The sequence below is a fragment of the Hyposmocoma kahamanoa genome, unplaced genomic scaffold, assembly GCF_003589595.1.
Source record: "Hyposmocoma kahamanoa isolate Upper Pololo Valley unplaced genomic scaffold, ASM358959v1 84, whole genome shotgun sequence".
NCBI lineage: Eukaryota > Metazoa > Arthropoda > Insecta > Lepidoptera > Cosmopterigidae > Hyposmocoma > Hyposmocoma kahamanoa.
Window position 1 is genome coordinate 5,679,350 of NW_020654229.1, and position 16,183 is coordinate 5,695,532.

At 38.5% G+C, this 16,183-nt stretch overlaps 1 protein-coding gene across 1 annotated transcript in view; it reads right to left on the reverse strand.

The window, feature by feature from the left end:
* Positions 1-344: 344 nt before the first annotated feature.
* LOC113234425 overlaps positions 345-16,183 on the reverse strand; it is a 19,308-nt gene continuing 3,469 nt past the window's right edge. The window contains exons 3-7 of the mRNA XM_026469736.1: positions 5,665-5,814; positions 4,660-4,789; positions 4,164-4,421; positions 3,069-3,213; positions 345-1,000 (exon numbers count right to left, since the gene is read on the reverse strand). Coding sequence (XP_026325521.1) covers positions 871-1,000; positions 3,069-3,213; positions 4,164-4,421; positions 4,660-4,789; positions 5,665-5,814 — 813 coding nt within the window. The 3' untranslated portion in view covers positions 345-870. The remainder of the gene's footprint in view (positions 1,001-3,068; positions 3,214-4,163; positions 4,422-4,659; positions 4,790-5,664; positions 5,815-16,183) is intronic.

The following is a 16,183-nucleotide window of genomic DNA, read 5'->3' on the forward strand; positions in this document are numbered from 1 at the left end:
TTGGGTGTCAATTAAAATAAAACAACAGTTTGAATAACTTTCCTTCGCCAAGTGTTGTTAGCTACAACTTTACAAATAATTTAGACAGAACACTACACGTAGTTTGCTGTGAACTCAAACTCAAACAATATTTATTTCATTGGTAAGTATATTACACTTGAAATCGTCACATTGCTTTTTGTAATCCTTCTACAAGCATCTAATTTGAATGCACCATGAAGACAGCGAGTGAAAAATAATGCCTAAAATGTAAATTTCGTATTGAGTGTTAATTACGCCAAGAACTTCGAGTATATAACCAGAAATAGAGATGAAACAAGGGCCATCCATCCCTGGCCACTCATCAGGCAAATGGGCCTTATATTTCACTTTTGAATGTCAAATCTGAAATCACAAATTAGAAAACTGAAATAGTACAGCGCCACCAACTGACCTGCGTGTTACGTTTTTGTATATTCCAAAAATATTATGTATTTATTGTAATAAAGATAATATCTCTAACAATGCCGTGCTGTTCTATTCGGTGGTGTGGGAAAAACAGCAAAACATCTAATTACAAAACAAACGGAATCACATTTCATCGGTAATTAAATATGTAATTGTGCAATTTTCATCCGCTATAGCAACCCTCAAGTCGGTCGATTTGAAGTGAAACAATTGACGACACCCATCAATTGTTTCGAATTCGGAATGGCCAATTGGGGCGCAGTTATCACCGTAATAATTTGGCAGAATAGTTTCCAAACAAATTAAATAACATTTCGTCTCTATTTCGATTATATACTCGGTGGATTTTAATTACGCCAAGAACGATATTGGCTTTAGTATGTAATTCTGCAATTTTCTTCCTTTGTCGTGTTTCTCCAATTTCTATTGTATCATTGTCAGGCCACTACAAGGGCAAGGCGACTCGTATGCTACTTTTTCATTGCACGTCGGACAATAGTGGTTGGTATACTTGCAGCTGTCCCATAGGTACACAACAGGTGAAAGGAAAAAACTGAAAAAACAGAAAAATATATAGATTTTGCAGTGATTGCGCTGTTTTTCTTAAGCAGTAGAATACGAATAAGGATGATAACTCCGTACAAACGTCTGAGTACACGCGTTGCACACAGAGCTATGGCAAGCGCCCGTGTTATAAACCGGTGCTTTGTTAGGGTTGAGTTAATACCCATTAATGTCCAAAATCGAGATTATTCCACTCTATAGCCGTTCGCCATATAAATCTTGAAGCGTAACGCTTCGTGCGTATCTTTGGAATATCCACAATACAGGGGTGGAACCCAAGCCTACGCCTAGTCCCCCGGTGATGGAAAGGGGAAGGCGGAATTAAATCGTGTAATTCCATCGCACAGTCTCCGTGATATATCCTGTAAAATACTGATAAGTAGGCAACTTTACGGCGGTGCTCAAGAGAGAGTTCTGCAGCTTCGCCTCCACTAATTCCGAGTCACCTATACGCCTCTTGGCACGGTTGTCAATTAAATCCAAAGTGGCCAGTTCATATGTCGCAGAGCCATCCCAAAGGTGGCAGCAGTACTCCATGCACGATAGGACTTGTGCTTGGTACAGATGAAGCAACTGTCCCGGTGTAAAGTAACGCCTCACCCTGGAAAGGATCCCAAGTTTCCTTGCTGCATTTTTGGCCATGGATTTAATGTATCTGCCGAAGTTCAAATTGGACGACAGGTCCATTGCAAGTAGCTGGAGACAATCGGCTATCGGTATGGATATGTCACGAAAAGTCGGAGTCAGCTTAAAGGGACTCTGTTTTGTGGAGAATAGACATGCCTGCGTTTTGCTAGCGTTAAATTTGACAAGATTGGCATTGCCTCAATCGGAGACTGCCTGGAGTGTCAAATCTAAACGGCTAACCATGGACTCTCGACAAGATTGGATTTCCTCTCCACTGACCTTTGCATTGGTCAAGTACCTGTCTACAACTGTGCTGTCATCAGCATACGCAAAGGTACCTGGAATTAACATATCATTGATATGCAGCAGAAAGAGAGTTGCAATCCTGAGGAACTCTCATCTCTCTCAACTCTCATCTATCGCCATTTGTTCGGAAGAGTAGCCTTCTAAGACCACTCGAATCGAACGTTCGCTCAAGAAATCCGAGATCCAATTGCAAAGGTCAGTGGGAAGCCCATAAGAGGGAAGCTTACTTAAAAGTCCAAAGACACCGCAAGTGCTTCGATGCGTTCTCTGTACCACCGTTGTATCACCCTTTTTGTCGCCATTCTCTACTAAATTTCCGAAGCACACAAAATTCTGACCAGTTATATCATTGAAAATCACGTGTAACCTAACAGATTGTAAAGCATAATATTTGTAGAAAATACAGGCCCTTCTGGGGTACCTAAGTTCCTTTTTTACCATGTCTAACCTGTTAACCTGTATGTAATTTTAGCAGGGAGTGTTTTTATACGATTGGACCTGTATTGATATCGTTATTTTGTTGTGTTACAGCCTTTACGCCTTTACCTTTCTCCCTGTTCTGCCGTGTCAGGCGTATATCCGTTAACTTAAGATAGATGAGTTACGGGTAACAACTCTGAATCGTATTTCTTCTACCTACTGCATCCACCCATCAAACACTTATTTGTATAATGTCCACCAGTTCGTTGAAATTGACTGTCACTCAACTCGTGTAACTTTGATTTTGCCATAGTCAATTATGGCTAAATACTACATCTAAAGTTACAATATATGAGCGCGACAAGTTTCGCACACGACGACCGAAATGTATCTCAGTTAACTAAAGTTACATCAGTTAGCCGTGACTGAGTTTGTATGAAGATTTGGAAGACCTCCATCTCACTAGATGAAAAATAAAGACGAGGTCGTCGATGAAGCATAAACACTTTGAAAAGGCTCAAGTTACAGCGTTCAGGGAATAAGTCTGCAAGCAAAGAATTCTGCTTCATAGCCGTTTGCCATAAAAATGTGGAAGCGTAACGCTTCGTTTAGCTAACGCTTCGCTAACTATATAATCCCCCGAGGGACATGTCCAGATCATCGCATTAATTAAATTTCCCATGTCATACGACCAAAATATTTACCATATAAATAAGAGCATGCAGGCAAAGAAATGGTTCATGCAACCTGTCTCCTTCACCACCAGGGTATTAACTGTGCTACCGCAGAATTGACAGACGAGGAGCTTTCGATCAGGCAGTGGAAGTCCCACGACGTTGTCGTTGTTTCCTGGAAAACAAATAAATCTAGAATGTCCACTGAGAAGTTATATGTAGGCTGTGTTCAAACTACAATTGACCATACCACACTTCTATAAATCAAGAAGACTGCTAATCTCCATTCTTCAGATCATACCTTTGAAAAAGGTCACAATTCCTTCTTTTATCGAGATGGCGCTGATCAAATAGCACACCCCGGACACTCCATACATCGATCGAAAGTTAGTTACCTACTACTGCTACATACAATAAGGCGCTATCTGCACACGCGTAAATGTGTGCGTGAAGTGGCAGGTTTACCCATCACTATCTCGTACTATTATGTCGTTACGTGGTCAGAGCGGTAACTAAATATAATTCTATTAATACAACGTAATAATGACACATGTTCGTTAGGTATTTACATCGATATAATATTATAATTTTCATTAATTCAGTAACTAGAATAATATTGAAGATTGATTTAAAAAATATATTAAAAGCACTTAAAATTTTATATTTAGGACAGCTACTTTTAAATAAGGTAACCAAGGTATTTGAATTTGCGTGTCCAAGTTTATTACCTACCTAGTTTAATTAGGTATATTCACTACGTAACATTTATAGGCAGTACAAATTGAAAATTCGAGAACTCCTGTCACGAAGCTATGGCGCCTCATTATATTGATACAATAAATCTGTATTATATGTTACAAACCACTGTTACAAACTAATTTATAACGTAACGCTTCCTAATATGGGTAGATGGCGCCAATCCTAAACAAAATAAGAGAATAGCCGGCACTATTCATAAAAATCTGTGCAATAAGCGCCATCTAGTTGATTTGTTTGTTATCGCTAGAAATTGGAGTAGTTTTGATAAATTGCCGCCTGTTAATGTAAAACAAATTATTTACAAAAATTATATTTTCGTATTCGTAGCGACATCTGGTGAACCAATATCGTTTATAATAATAATACCGTTTATAGTAATTGTAGTCTGCCCAGGCACAATAACATCAGTTTTAGGGGGTTCGACTGGTCTCTCTGGCGGCGGTGATGTCTCCACAGTATTCTCCTGTCTCTGTCTGTCCTCCTCACGGTTTATCGAGTCATAGGAAGGCGGTGCAGGGATATTTAACGGCGAAACGTCGAAGTCATTGGGTGTATCGCCACCGTATATGAATGTTTCTTTGGACATGTAGTGGGGAATGCTGGAACTATGAGAGGTTCCAGGTCCTGAAATCGAATGAAGATAAATCAGAACGTTTCTACCGTAGTCCAGCTGCCAATTGTATGTATTGTTGATGCTCTAAGATACTCGCTCCTTTTTTGAAGTCGGTTAAAAACAGATGCCTACAAAGCGTCAAGGTCGTCATGGCAGACACCGAAAAAATATGAATAACATCTTCCTGAATCATTAGTGACAACAAGATATTAGAAAGCATGCACACTAGTGAACAACAGCATGTCTTACCAGAAGATCCAGGAGAAGCTAGACTCAGATAATCCGGTCTGGCAGGTCCACTGCGCGGAGTGGTGGTCCCAGGGCTGGAGTCAGGGGTGTCAATCCGACGATCCTTAAACGGGTCATAGAAGATTGTTTCCTTGAAAAAGAATACAAAATAAATGTTATTTGTTACCCTAGTATAATAATACAAGTATAGTAACTCCATACAAACGTAGCAGCATGGCTTGCATGTGCGAACGCACACATTCGCACAATCTTTCAGTCCACTCGTAAGAGTCAATACTACCTTAGCTCGAATTCAATTTTTTCCGTACTAATCAAAATCAAATCAAATCAAAATCTTTATTTCAGACAAGATATCCATAAAGTGTTAGTAACAAAATCCTTACCATCTATGTTAATAAGAGTTATATAAAATGTACAATGTACCCTTATCCACCTATACAATATGGGCCCATCGTTCCTCTCGGCCACTGTTCGAAGAATGCCATTGGCGCTGCCCCGCACCCTGCGCATCAGGGATGCCACCCGCTTCCGCAAAATGGAGCTAAAACCGTCCACACGCGCCTCGGCAAACATTCCTGAAGCGCTGCACCCCAACAGCATTCTGAGGGCGTCATTGTACTGGACGCACAGGGCGCGATACGCTTTCTGTGTATACTTGACCCACAAGCTGCACGTGTAAAATGATTGGCAATATGCTTTAAAAAGCGTGAGCTTCACGTTTGTAGTACAGCGTGCAAACCTGCGGGCCAACATAATGCAGGAGCTCTAATGTTTCATTTAATTCTAATATTTATTTATTTATCTGCTGGTGAAATTACAGGCACATGAGTCTTATCAACTTAAGTGTCAGGGTGACGGGCGCTGTGGCAGTGCCCATCAGGTCTTTGTGTTTTAAAGCTCTGAGTGGCACTGCAACTGTTATGGACAGGCGTGTCGCTTACCATAAGGCCCACGACTTATTCGTCACGTTCATTAGCATTATAAAAAATGTATATGAAAATTTACCTGTACAAAATCAGGTTCCTGATCAGGCTCCCTGGTCATAGAGACTCCACTGCTTCCTTCATCTGGTATGTCGATGAAGACCACAGGTCTCTGTTCGAACTCCTTTGAAGACGATGGATTTGGTCCTGGTGATCGAGATGGTTCAGATGACTGGAAAAAATATCATTTTGTTTTATTTTTCACTCTACTTGAACCAGTTTCTGTTGCAAAGACAGAACATTCGAGAACTTATAAAACGCCTTTAAAATTATATTAAACAAAAACTGACCTCAAACCTTCGTGGGATTACATCTATTTGCCATGTTTTTGCGCCAAAGTGCGCGAAAACGATTTATTCCCTAGTTTGCCACCCTAAGAGGTGAAATATTTTACTTTCGGCTATAGAAACGTATGCCACACACACAGAGCGGATAGAATACTTAAAATCAATTAGCGGCAGAAGTACGGTGCTCTCTTAAATAACTAAAACGATTTAGTGGAATATATTGAAGCCTGTGGGGTCATGACCAATTATACAAATATTTGTATAAATACAGCTGCAAGGGGCGACGTAGAGTTGTTAAAATCGCCAAATATTAATTAATTACTTTTCGAATTCCGGATTTCCGGATGAAAGAAACTCTTCTCTTTATTCTATTTACGAAGAAGGCTGTCAAAAATGGCACTGTTTCGTCTTCTTTAAACATCCAGTAGTTTTTGTGAACATTTTCCTTTTAAAATATTAGTACGAATTTATGAACATCTGTTGTACCGTGTCTTTGAATTGAAATAAAATATTTTTAGAGCGCGAAATAAAAAATTTGAAAATAAAATAAAATTTGAAATTATTTTTTTTTTTCAAAAGTTCTTCTAGCAAATGTTGCCGTTCCGTCAATGTGACCGTCAATATGCGGTATCTAAAGCTAGGGAGGGGCGGAGAATGACCATTCTCGTTACTTTATTATTCTCTTTTGGAGAAAGGTCCGTTATCTACTACATTTTTTACATGGCACCATTAAAATTACTTAAAAATGCAACTTCGGTTTTCCATTTACCATTTACGTAAAACCATTTCCGGGTATCTGGAATGCGAAACAGTAATTAATTAATATTTAGTAGTATTAACAACTCTATGTTGCTCCTTGTAGCAACGTATACGCGTATCTATACTAACCTCCCTCCGTGGCCGAACGCTCCTTGTAGCAACGTATACGCGTATCTATACTTAACTGCCTCCGTGGCCGAACGGTTACCATGCCGGACTGCCACGCAGAGGTCCCAGGTTCGATTCCCGGGCCGGGAGAAATATTTGTATGACCTACATTTATTTCTCTCGTGAGTTTGGGTGTAATTTGTGGTTGTCTATGTGTGTGTCCATGGCACCCGCGACACAGGGTTTCCCTAGTGCGGGGCTATGTTGAGTGTGTGCGTTATTATTATTATTATTATTATTATTATTATTATATACGTGAAACACCTTTTTCCGACTATTGGTCTCACTGATTAGACCAGCACCCGTGACCCATGTTGATAAACTTACTTAAAACAGGGACTGTTCACGAGTACACAACTGGAAACTTCTCTTCGTCAATGCTTATGTCAGTGATTTGAATTGCGGGAATTAATTTATATAAACTATGGACGTTTTCTTAATATGGACGTACCCATTTCGTAATCAACGAGTATAAAATTTCTTTCTTTACTGTTTTTTTTCTAAACATTCCATATATTTTGTCAAATGTTTCTTTTTAAATGGCTAAAGCATTTAAATACATAAGTAACTCAACTACAGTAGTATACGTTTATATTTAGTAGCGGTAGAGCTCTTTGTGAGAAGTTCGTCCGAGGAAGTGCTGCCACCTTAAAAATTTCTGCCACCAAGCACTAATGTCAGCATTACTGTGTTCCGATTTTGAAGGGTAAGGGTGCTGGTGAAATTTTAGCCACATGGCACTTATCAATTTAAGTCTTAAGGCGAAGTGGCAGTTAGCTATGGGACGATTTGTATTTTTTTAAACTCGAGTTGACTCGACTCGGTGTCTGACACAGCAATCGCGAGTCACGTGTCTTCATATGAACTCAAACCGACGATTCACCGAGTTGGGCACAATCGGCCGGCCGACCGCGACTCGAGCGTGCTCCAAAGGTCGCTGAACCAACCGAGTGAGAACGAGTACCCGATGCGCTGTATGAATGGAGCATTCGGCTCAGCGGGCCGGGTACCGAACCGAGTTGGCTCGAATTCATAAAAAAAGTAGCTCAAGTTGACTCGTTGTGGGTGTAACTCGACTCGCTCATCGCTAGTGGCAGTTCCTCTCAGATCTTTGCGTTTTAAAGCCCTGAGTGGCACTGCAACTGTTATGGACAGGCGTGTCACTCATCACCAAACCCACGACTTGCCCTTTACAGGTCCCATGGTCACGGTTGACTAGTAATGATGGTTTGTTTGAAAAATATCACATATATAACAATCGCGAAAACCTAAGAACTCGATATGCCAATGTACGCAAATTTCAATAAATATTCAAAAATAATGAGCTCCGAGAAGTCCCGGGATTGGTAGAAGGGAATGTCTACGTTATTCTTTAGTTTAGCTAAATTAACTCCCTCGATTCCGGTCCCTGCTTATGATCTAAAAAAGGTATATTTAACCGACTTCTGCGAACTTGGCAATGTTTGATTTAGACATAAAAGTTGTTGCTTTCATCATATTTTGCACGAGTGAACGTAGGAAATTGGGTTTCCGGTATGATGTACCACTGATGGTGTTAAAATGAAAATTCTATGATTGATCTGTGTGTTTTGTGTAACACGATATTAGATCATGTCAAAGTAATATGAAGTTTATTTATTTGATAGTTTATTGTACAAGGAAAAAAATACAAAAGTCACTATTAGGTAATACAAGGAAAATACAAACAAAAGTATTTGGTTTTTTCTAACAGAAATTTCTTCCTGCAGACCAAAATCCAGCACACTATAGCTAAGAGAACGTGAATAGTGAAATAATAAATAAAATATAAAAACAATACAATAATATTAAATTATTATAAACTGACTGAGAGGGATGGAGAGAAGCATGTTACACATCGAACTGAGAGACAAATGGAGACTCCAGAATTAGGAAGGCAACCAAGGTGACAGATGTCACAACGAAAATCCAAAGACTGAAGTGGCGCTGGTCAAAAGATGTGACACATTGGTATCCAAGAGATGGAAAGAGGTATAGAGAAGGCCAACAAGAAGGTGGGAAGACGATCTGCCCCGAGAATGGCGCCGGTCGGCATAAGACCGTTGCTTATGGAGAAATATAGAGAAGGCCTACCTGATTAGAAGAGGACAACCTGATTAGAACCAGAACCGATGCTGATGTTAGAATTAAGAATTATTACTGTTAGAAGTAAGCATTAGGTTAAACTTAGAATTAATTTAGGAGTAATCAGTGAATAAAGGTTATTTTTATTTATTATTATTTATTTATATAAATACTTAGATTATTAACACATATTTCATAATACCTAAGATATGGATGGAATAGTAGATATATAATGCTCCTTAACTCTCATTTTTTAAAATAGCTAACGATTTACTTTTGTGAACAGTAATAGGAAGTGCATTCGAAGGCCTGACCAGTGAAGGAGTGAGAATAGAAAGCGGAATTGAAGCATGGAAAAGATAACTGGGGCCTAACAATAGAGCGACAGGGTTTATCTTGGGACCTAAGAAAGTATGCTCTTTCAGAGTTATGTAAAATATTATAAAAAAAATATTTTAATATTACAATGTTTTCTACCATGATTATAATCAAATTACACCCAAACTCACGAGAGAAATAAATGTAGGCCATACAAATATTTCTCCCGGCCCGGGCTCGAACTCTGAGAGGCAGTCCAACATGGACACCGTTTGTCCACAGAGGAAGTTTTTTTTTTTTATGAAATTTCTCCACAAGTTTGTTATATAATTATAATTGTTACTCAATGTCATAGATCACTAACTCGAGAGACTGAGGACTGCTAATCACGATACAAGACAGCATAGTTGGGTATTTAACACTTATTGGTACAACAGCCCCGTAGTATGCCGCCTCGATAAAGCTATTATATCCACAATTAGCTGTCAAATTAGAGTGATAAAATGTTATCGCAATAGCGAACATGGCGAGCACCGTGATGTCTAGACATGTGTCGAACGTGATCGATCAAATCAAAATGATTTGAACAGCACCTGTGGCCCGACAACCCGGGTTATTAGCACTACAATTCTTTGTGGGTGTTCGGTTTTTTATCCGTAATGAAAAACCACAAAAAATTCCTTCGATCCGACGTGACTCGAAGCAGGCTCTGTTTCCTAGCCAGTCTGCCGAGTAGCCACATTGGAGCGTATTAAAAATATACCCAACTCGTGCTTTGCCTTGCCACGAGGCATCATCAGGTGTTGTTGATTGTTCGACACTCGGTCGAAGAAATTCTTCGAAAGTGTAATTAAATCCCCTTTAAATTAACATGGTTTTCCGCAAACAAATGTCTCAATCTATATATTTAGGATTAATCAGATTTAAGTGAAAAGAGCAGGTGAGAAATTGAAAATCAGTCAAAGAAAATTGCTAGAGAAGGTATTAGAGAAATTTGGAATGGCAGATTGCAGAAGAACTTGAGTCCCATGGAACGAAAAGAAGAAGAAACTGTAACTGATGTGCCTTATCGAGAATTAATCACCCAGCAATGGGTGAAGTCAGGTTGTATATGATGATGATGGTGATGACACACTCGTAGCCCCGCATTAGGGAGACACTGTGTCGCAGGTGCCATGGACACGCACATAGACAATCACAAATTACGCCCAAACTCACGAGATTAATAAATGTAGGCCATACAAAATCCGATACCTCCTACGTAACTTGTAGTAAGTAAGATACCATTTTTTGCTTTGTGACTTAAATATGCCCTTTTTTAAGTATATTATAGGTTCCATATTTAAAAGTAAAGAAGTCACATAGTGTTATATTTACTTTCAAACAATATACCTATAATATACATAAACAAGTATATGTTTAAGTTAAACACATTGACTTACAATTATATGGACGTCGGGTCCGCGCTAAAAAGTGTCCGAACTTATAGGGCGTTAAAATCGTATACAGAGCGTTATTCACGCTTTAGTCTTCGTTTGTTCGACTGACAGCGAAGCAAGCAAAATTAGACAGTACTGACGACATTACAATTTAAATTCAACGTTTTAGCTTTTTCACATTCCTTTACTTTCACTACGTTTAAATAGGATGACTTGGGACATTTTTTCGTGGTTTTTGTATTAGACCCGTCGTCCATTTATTTGTAAGTCAATGGTTAAACACCAAAAAATGGTATTTTGACTCACAACAACTTACGTGTGAGGTATCGAAATATTTCTCCCAGCCCGGGAATCGCACCTGGGACTTTTGCGTTTCAACCGTTCAGCCACTTTGCCTTTCCACGACCCTTGAAAAAATTCTTCGAAAGAGTAATTAACTCCCTTTTAAATTAACATGGTTTTCCGCAAAGAAATGTCTAAATCTATCAATTTAGAATTAATCATATTTAATTAAAAATGCGAAATCTTTATTGAAAGTAGAATTTTTAACCTACTTCAAAAAGGGTTTTTCAATTCAACTGTAGTTTTGCTTTTGCTCCAACATTTGTGAACCAATTCCGATAGGTCAACCATGACCAAGGGTCCTGTAAAGGGCCCGAAACGTTGGTTTGTTTGAAAAAACAAATATACGCGATTTAAATCCGGATAAATAGTTTCACTTCCTTAAGAAAGGATATTCAAAATTGGCCCACAATTGACAGATATCTGAAAACATACATACAGCCGGACGTATAACCTCCTCCTTTTTTTGAAGTCTGTTAAAAAGAACTTTGTCTTCTGCAGTTGCTATGCCCTTCCAGGCGTCACATGTTAAGTACCCAACACTGTAACATCTAGAATTAGCAATGTATATGACATGCAATAAATGAACATGATTAATGTCCACTTGCACTAAACCTAGGTACGTCTTAAACCAATAATTGCAATGCAAAAGACACTCTTAATACATTGTGTTAAGAGTTTCTTATCAATTTAAGCATTGGTTTAAGACATACTTAAGTTTAGTGCAAGTGGAGATAAGGGTGGCAAATTTGTGATGAATCTGGTTTATTGGATGTTACCCAGTTTCCTCAGTAAAAAAAATTGGCAAATAAATGTAATTTTTAGTACATAATTATTAATTAGATATAAAGTGTGTCCGTAAATCTCGCTTTTAATAAATAAAAACTTTGTAAAGCGGTTTGACATAAATAACATGTGAAATTTGTGTGGAGAATTTTCGACCACTTGGTAATAAGCGCATACTATTAAAATTTCATGACTTCTATTAAATAAGGTAATGTATGTAGTTCTTTGACCAATAGACTTTATAGTGATAGATTGTTGTCTTCATTTTTGTAAAGAAAGTCGGTTCTATGAGTGATACTCGGGTCCCTATTAGCCGTGTCACACAATACAAGGGTCAAGTAGTCGAGTACACAAACCTTTAAAGGGGTTGTTTAGAATAAATACACGGAATGCTTTTGAAAAGAACTTTTCTATTTGTGGGAATCAAAGGTATACGCTTCTTATCTATATTAGTTATAAAAATAAAAACGATTGAAAATTTTACGAAGTGCGAACGCCTGCCCTTTATATTATGGCAATAGAGCACCAAAAACATAACGCCCCTTGTGGGCGCTGCAGGCCTAAAGGGGGGCGGCTAGAATCCCAGAAAAAAAATGGGGGCGTTGTGTAGAGACTTAGGAGGAGATTTGTAATTTCATCTAGGAACACTCCTAGAGTCGTATTCCAGAACTCTATTCAATGCTCAAGTCAGAATTTGAGCAGACTTGATTATGATTTCAAACACTGGAAATACGGCCCTAATGGCAAGGACTTGAGTATGATTTCTAGTGCTTTAAATCATACTCAAATCCTGACTTGAGCATTGAGTAGAGTTCTGGAATATGACCCTTAAACACCGAGTGAGCTCTCGACTCTTGACTACAACTTGTGAATATCAACTAATATTAATTAAGAGACTGCTCAAACTAACTCGGTTCGATATTTGTCTCCGTGTAGTTCATATATCTGTCCTGTTTTATTGAATAAATAAAATAAATATCATGTCAATCGGTCGCTCCGTTTCCAAAATGAAAGTAGACACAAACAAACAAATAAAAAGGCAACAGACACAGTTTCGTATTTTAATAGACCGCGGGCAATCATGTTTTAACAATTTTTTGTTAAATAACCCGATTTGTGCATTCCTGTATTAATCGGCTGGTTCATAGAATACTTGTTCTTACTTGTTGCGTGCGATTGAGCGTCGAATGAGATAAACGAGTTTATGCATGATTGTTTTATTCCCGTCGGTGCGTGCTGCTTATGCAATCCTATATAAACAACGTCGTATTTATTTTATTTTCATTTGGGGTTTCGCGCGTAATAGATAAGCAGTACTTAAGTTCAACACTTACTTACGTATTTCTCAAAACAAAACAATGTTGGAAGCAAAAAAGAAGAGACGGCAGTACTGTGCGGAATATATTAATTTCGGATTCATTGAAAATCCCACAAACCCATCGTCGCCTTTGTGCGTTCTATGTCTAAAAACATAGTCGAATGAAGCTATGAAGCCTTCAAGACTGCAAGATCATTTCAATAAAATGCGTCAAGTGGGCAGTAGACAAAATAAGTTTTTTACATTGATATTAATTTGCATAAAATATGTTTTACAAAAGGTAACTATTGTAACAGTTTTCATATTTTACCAAAATTGCCTAGCAAATTTTATTACATTCCAATTTATTTTTTACAAATTGTTATAAGTATCAAGCTAATTCTATTAATATAAGTTACTGTCATGTCATTCAGAAGTAAAAATAAAAAAATAATAATAATAAATTCATGTTATTGTAGGTCAAATCAATTATATAGTCAAATTTGGAGAGCTTTATGTGAAAAGAAGTCTGTAACTGTACTTTTCGGGAAACATAGATGCCGTAGAGTATTCCATTCCTTTGCAGTACGCGTCAGGAGGACGCAAAGCGATTAGTGCGAGTGGTGATATATCAACACAGACCACATAAATACTAATATATCAACGTCATAAGGATGGAGTGTTCCGGACGTTCTAGTCGATCGAAGGAGGAACGGTGAGGGAGAAACTAAATTGAAAAGTTCCTAATATCGAGTTCTTAGGTTTTCGTAATTGTTACACATAGGAAATGAAACTATTTTTCCGGATTTAAATCGCGTATATTTGTTTTGCCAAACAAACGGGCCCAGGTTTACAGGTCTCATAGTCATGTCACGGTTGTCGTCAATTCAACTGTTATGGACACTGCAACTGTTATGGACACGCGTGTAGCTTAACAACAGTCACACGACTTGTTCGTCCCGTCACTTGAAATTATAAAAAAAACTAGCACCTTTCGAGCGTTAGCGTCTTGCCAACGCAAGCACAGCGTCGTCTAGCGATGGGCGAGTCGAGTTATTAAACTCGGTTACTCCTATAACGAGTCAACTCGAATTTCTTTTCCATGAACTCGAGCTAACTCGGTTGACTCGCCCCGCCCGCCGCCGAACCGAGTACTTCATTCATACAGCGCGTCGGCTATTCGTTCTCACTCGGTCGGTTCGGCGAGCAGTTGCAACTCGAGTTAGCAGTCACGTCAAAAAAGACAACTCGTCCTATCGCTAGCGTCGACAATACATCCCCGCGGCGCCGACGCAACGTAGTACCCCTGCACTAAGCAACTACGACTGCTGCATAGTGTGCCGAGGTCGTGCGGTTGACGTGTCGACACTGTGCGAGCGTTGGTAAGACGCTGACGCTCGAAAGACGCTAGTGTGGCGGGTCTCTTATGGTGACCTAGAGTCGATCTGACGATGGAAATGGCATACGGATGAGAGGATCTTTTCAACAGTGTACAACAGCTACCTTGTGTTTGGGCTCAAATGGTTTGTTTTGACGAGAAGTTCCATGATGAATTTCAGTTATACTGGAGGAACACTGCGAAAGTAGATAAGCAACCTTTCGAGGTCGGTTTTGTTTTTGTAAAAAAGTTATCTCTTTCCCGCTGTCATATTTTCTAATACTACTGCCGAATTTGTACCTGAGCAATAGTAGATAACACTGTATATAAAATGGCAACTTAGATAAGGAGATAAGCCACCCACGTACTAGGGTTTTCAGTCTCGTTACATTTCCACGTACCGGGGAAAAAATGGAGGTTTGGTGCAGTCTCGAAACTACCGAAAAAACGAGATTTTTAAGACTATTTCGAAAATAGGTTTCTACATTAATAGACCAGGCATTTAGGTAGTCAAAACGTGATATTTTCAAAATTTTATCAGTTCGAAGTTATTTATGAAAAAAGTTTTATATTTAAAAGTATTTATATTTTCATTTTATACCAGACACATAAGAAACAAATGGCGTTTAATGTAGTTTCCGAGATCATCGGTTTTCAATCTTCACATATTCTTTTTTGAAACCGACTTCAAAAAAGGAAGAGCTTCTCAATTCGAGTGTGCGTGTGCGTGTACGTGTGCGTGTGTGTGCGTGTGCGTGTGCGTGTGCTTGTGTGTGTGTGTGTGTGTGTGTGTGTGTTTGTATTTTACGTGATTACGATATTTGTGAACCGGTTTTGATGATTCATTTTTTTTGTTGGAAACGAGGTACCTTAGTAGTGGTCTCATTCAAATTTGAAAAAAATTCCACCTCTAAGGGCGACACATTAGGGGATGAATCAGTAGGATTTCACCTACTTTCCGTTAATCGATTTCAATAAAACTTGGCAAACAGATGTAATTCCACAACTTTTGAGGTCTGTTGAAGTGACTTAAGTCTCAAAAGGTTCGATATTCCCGAGACCGAAAACATTAGTCTCGACTTGAAAATGTCACGAATTCGTCGAAACTCTAGAGTTTTCTATACCGAGATTTCCAGAAAGAAAGCCCTACTACGTACAAACCCGTTAAAGGGATTGCGGATAAACGAAAAAACCCGTTTCACGGTCCCACCACTAGTCTAAGCGAAATTGGCTTAAGCCGGCTTGAAAAACCTTTATCAGTGACTAAGACTTTATACTAACGTGACCATACTTTTTCCCTCAAAGCGGAACGCATGTAAATTTAAATAAATAAATAAAATGTTTATTTCAATTTACAATTAAATTTACATTAACAGTGGATGGTACCTCCTATTAAGCTTATCAAGCCTGTGTGAGGAGGCACCGCTCTTCCATAGCTATAAATGCACATTTAACATTTTTAACTTATACTTAATTTAGTGTTTCATTTTTACATTTCCAAACAACGTCAAAACAAACAATTTTTTAACAATTTTCAACATTGTTAACTTCTAATTTTAAATTTAATCTTAAATAAAATTCGAATCTTAAAACGTATATGTGTATTATTGTGTGTGTTGTGTGTGTGTGTGTGTGTGTGTGTGTGTGTGTGTGTGTGTGTGTGT